Below are 4,598 nucleotides of genomic sequence, written 5' to 3' on the forward strand. Positions count from 1 at the left end.
TGTTAAGTTCGCTGTTGTTTAAAAAAAATCGCATTGAGATATTTAACCAACATTGTAAAGTTTCTTATCATCAAAAAAGAGATTTGTTGTTCGATCTTCATCTACATCAAAAAAATCAATTGATGTCTTAATCTAATAATAAAGAGCACTTATAAGAGTGGACATCATAATTTGAAATTTTCTCTTAATATATATAATATATATATATAAATTTGTTGTGGGTTAATAAAAACTAATCTTGGAATTAAAAAAAAAAAAAAAACTTATATTTAAATGAATATAAAAAGATTCATGCTCTTTAAAATAAAAACAAAAACTAATAGCCTAAATAACTTCGCAAATTTAATCCATTACTATTTACTGTCTTATTAGATTTAAGATTTTTTTTAATGGAACCCATTGTCATTTTACTTTTTCACATCAATGATGGATGAGGAAGGATTAATTTCAACAAAATTTTAATGTGTAGATTGTCTAGTGTGTCTACTTTCTACCATATGAATTTGTAGCTGAAAAAGTGAGCAGGAGTATGAGTTTAGAAAAAGAAAATTATGAAAGCAAAAGAATAAAAAGAAGAGGGAGTGAGATTCATATAGCAGGGTGGAAAAAAATATAAATTATATATAAATTTTAAAAATTTTATAATTTGTCTACCCTTTAAAAAAAAAAAAATTTGTGGCCACCCTAATTTTTTTTAGACCCAACAAAATTAAAATTTTGGTTTCCTTAACAATATATTAGGTCATTTCAAACAAAAAGAAAAAGCTCATGACAAATTTTATTAAACTAAAATTTGAAAAAAATGTAACTTGTAGCGTTAATAATGAAACTATTATATATGCAACGTTTTTAAAATATAAAAACTCATTGAAGAAAATTGTAAATTTCTTATATTTGTGTGTTTTTTGTTGTTGTTATTGTCAATATATAAGGTTCTATATTTATTAGATTTTGTAGAATTTAAAATTCCTTAATGACTCTCCTCAAGAAAATTCTTGAAGACACCACTGTCATATAGGGGTATTTATGTCTTTCTCTTTGAGTTATGTTTTCTTTAAGCCGTCTATTCTATATAACTATTTTGTTAAGAATGGAATTGTGGGTTGTTGAAATGGAAAGATCAAATGGTAGGTTCCAATAAAACCATATAAAGGTTTAATAATAATTTTATTTAAAATGTGCATATATATATATATGGGGGATGATAATACAATTATACAAATTAGGTCAGTAATGGAACTTCAACATGAATTTTATGGGCATGTACATGCTCATGCACTTGCCAACTCCAAACCCTAAAAAAGAGGCTATACCTAGAGCTTTAACAAAATTTTAATAATTTCTTTTTTCTTTTTTCTTTGGAATCCTATTTCAAGCTTTCTTTCATCTCTTTTCCTAAGTTTAGGTTTTTGTGATTCCATTGTTCAAGGAAGCAAAGTGAAGAAAATGAAAAAGAACAGCCTAACCCTCCACTGGCTACCTCAATATCTACCCGGTTCCCGAGGTCTTAAGGAAGTATATAAACCCACTCCAACCCTCACTCCACAATCACAAATACTTCACAAAATCTCTTCGTCTTCGACTTCAAGCAATTTAACCATCTCCTTTTAACACCGTTTTCTCAAGGTGAGCCCTTACAAATTCATGCATATGTGTTTCCTTCATCCTGTCTAGGCTGCAACTCAGTTTTGGCTCTCATAGTTTAATTTTATGTTCATTGGTTCTACTAATTCAAGCTCAATGTCCATGACAAATCCTAAGTTTAATTCCTTGTTTCTTTTGCTTGGTCTGAGTTCTCATAGAACATTGATTTATCATTACTTTCATTTATATGGTTCAATGACTATTTAAAAATAACAAACACTTCCACTTCCATCCTAGAACAAGATTTTTTCCGTTTTACTTGAAATAGATCGTTTATGATTTTATTTCTTAGATCTAACAACATATAGATTGTCACATCATTTAAAATTTAAAATTACATATCATTAAATACACTTTAAAATTTGTAATATTTAATTTTAATTATGAAATGATATCTCTCATTTGTAATATTTTGCTAGTATTTTTGTTTGTTTGTTATGTAATGGGCTAATGATGTGCTCTCTGCGTGGAATTTAGAGAAGCAAAAATGAACAGGCCAGGAGATTGGAATTGCAGGTCATGCAACCATCTCAACTTTCAAAGAAGGGACTCATGCCAGAGGTGTGGGGAGCCAAGACCAGGTGAGAGAGGTGACTATGGAAGTTTTGGAGGGAGAGGTGGTGGCTCTGGCTCATCTTTTGGGTTCAGTACTGGGCCGGACGTCCGGCCCGGTGACTGGTACTGCGCCGCTGCAACCTGTGGGGCCCACAACTTTGCTAGCCGGTCAAACTGCTTCAAGTGTGGTGCCTCCAAGGATGAATCTTCTGGCGGTGGATATGAAGGTGACAACATGACTAGAACAAGAGGCTTTGGCTTTGGCAGTGGCAGTGGCAGCTCCAGTCGCTCTGGCTGGAAATCTGGCGACTGGATTTGCACTAGGTGAATTCATTTTGCACATTCTATCTATACATCATATATAAGCCATACTTACTAGCACACCATATTTATTTTTAGGCTAATACATGTGTAAATCAACATCATAAATAATATTAAACTAGGAATTTATCTGCATGGGTAAATAATATGACTTTTTTCAGCTAGTCCAAAAAACAAATGTTCATATATCTAAGGGATTTGAACTTTTGATATCACCCACCACCTTCTATTTATGGATTGATCCAAAGACCATTAATTTACTCATTATTAGATTAATATTTATGATATCTTGAACAGTTTTTTAATTAGTTTATGACTTTATATTTCTGAAACAAATTACAGGTCTGGATGCAACGAGCACAATTTTGCTAGCAGGATGGAATGTTTCCGATGCAATGCCCCGAGGGACTCAAGTGGCAAGTCTCCATATTCATCCTAGATTTTCCATTTTGGGTAAGGATTTGGCTTCTAGCTCCCAATACAAACACATTTTCTGCCATATATATAGTGTTTTCGTTCATGCTAGAATAATATATTTTAGACGTGGCTTATTCTCCCTACACTCGTGCACAAATATAGATATTCATTTTTGTACTAACTTATTTTATTAATGACTTCAATTTACAGGTACTGATGTCCAAAGTGAGAATCAAGAAAGATCATCCCTATGATATCCAAGTTACTCATTTTGTCCTCTACCTCTATTTTTTGTTCTCTTTTTTCTTCTTTTTGTTTCTAGTATTTATCTTCTTCTACTTCTAGGGACCTTTAGATGATGAGTCATGGTTGAAGATCTGGATCACTTAGCATTTGCTGAGCTCCCTTTTATATTTAGAAGAGGCATGTAGTTCTGGACCTCTGGTGTATCGATCTAATGTCAAGTATCCGTTGTGTTTGCGAGAGTTTCTTGCCTCGATATTATTTGATGCAGGGTGCTCTCCTTTATTTAGCTAATTACAGTACTTTATTACGAATATATTTCAAGAGATGCTCTCTCTCTCTCTCTCTCTCTCTCTCTCTCTTTTACTGGGACTGGTCCATGGAATGTTTGACTTATAACTGGAAAAAAAAATAAGCAATATTGCTCTTATCTGCAAAGTAATTAAAGGGCTGTTCATGGACCACATTGGTATCTTTTGGTTAAACCAATGCAAGAGAATTAATACCTATTGGATTCAACTATCTTTGAGTACTTTGGCGCCCCTGGAGGGATATTAAGGCCATGAACAAAATTTCATTAATTAGGAAAGGATGAGCTATTATTATATTGTAGTGTCACAATACTTGGCAATTTCATTTTTTTTTTCTTTTTTAATACTAGACACCTGGCTATTTAAATTTAATAAACTTATGTGGGTTCCAAGAATCTAGATAGAAAAGCCATAAAAAAAATTAAAAAAAAAAACGTTAAATTATGCCACAAGCTCTCTAATATGTAGAAGGAAGACCATTATGTGAAAATTTTGGTCAATCTATTATAATAAAATAAATGTCACAACACCTAATAAGTATAAGTTTATGTTCAAAAATTAGTTCACAATATATTGAGAAAAATAAAGGAATATTAAGTATTTATAAAAAAATACAATCTCATTGGTAAAAAAAGGAAAACTTTACTCACTACTGCACTTCCCACAAAATACCACACGTGCATGGCAACACCGCCTCCCCTCTGGTTTCTAAATTCTTCCCCACTAAAGACTGGTTTTTTTTCCAAAAATAAAGAAGTTTTTGTAAAAAAGGGAAAAATTACCCATTACATTTCTAAATTATATTCTTTTTACATTTATCCCTTTAAACTATCTGAATGCACACTTAATTTCCCTAAACAATTGTCCGTGTAACACTTGCCACATTAAACTATAAAAATACACACTTACCCTTCTAAACTATTACTAGTGTAATACTTTGTTGACCTCCATCCCATGGGTAATTGTTTAAGAAAGTAAGTGTATATTTTCATAGTTTAGGAAGTAAGTGTAAAAGTAGGTATAGTTTACGTGGATAAGTATGCATTCGAATAATTTAGGGGAGTAAGTGTAAAATAGGATATAGTTTAAGAAAGTAAAGTATAATTG

At 31.7% G+C, this 4,598-nt stretch overlaps 1 protein-coding gene across 1 annotated transcript; it reads left to right on the forward strand.

Moving 5' to 3' along the window:
- Nucleotides 1-1,470: 1,470 nt before the first annotated feature.
- LOC112027183 (uncharacterized) lies at nucleotides 1,471-3,506 on the forward strand. Its single transcript, XM_024059860.2, has 4 exons — nucleotides 1,471-1,626; nucleotides 2,122-2,523; nucleotides 2,863-2,973; nucleotides 3,148-3,506. The coding sequence occupies exons 2-3, from the start codon at nucleotides 2,132-2,134 to the stop codon at nucleotides 2,957-2,959; spliced, it is 489 nt and encodes a 162-aa protein (XP_023915628.1). The 5' UTR covers nucleotides 1,471-1,626; nucleotides 2,122-2,131; the 3' UTR covers nucleotides 2,960-2,973; nucleotides 3,148-3,506.
- Nucleotides 3,507-4,598: the final 1,092 nt, after the last annotated feature.

Source organism: Quercus suber, unplaced genomic scaffold (assembly GCF_002906115.3).
Source record: "Quercus suber isolate HL8 unplaced genomic scaffold, Cork oak 2.0 scaffold_523, whole genome shotgun sequence".
Lineage (NCBI taxonomy): Eukaryota > Viridiplantae > Streptophyta > Magnoliopsida > Fagales > Fagaceae > Quercus > Quercus suber.

What these genes read in the sequence shown, in the direction of transcription:
- LOC112027183 (XM_024059860.2), top strand. Translation starts at nt 2,132, where the DNA reads ATGAACAGGCCAGGAGATTGGAATTGCAGGTCATGCAACCATCTCAAC. An exon ending in GGCGACTGGATTTGCACTAG is followed by an intron (nt 2,524 to 2,862) that starts GTGAATTCATTT and finishes AACAAATTACAG; the next exon opens with GTCTGGATGCAACGAGCACA.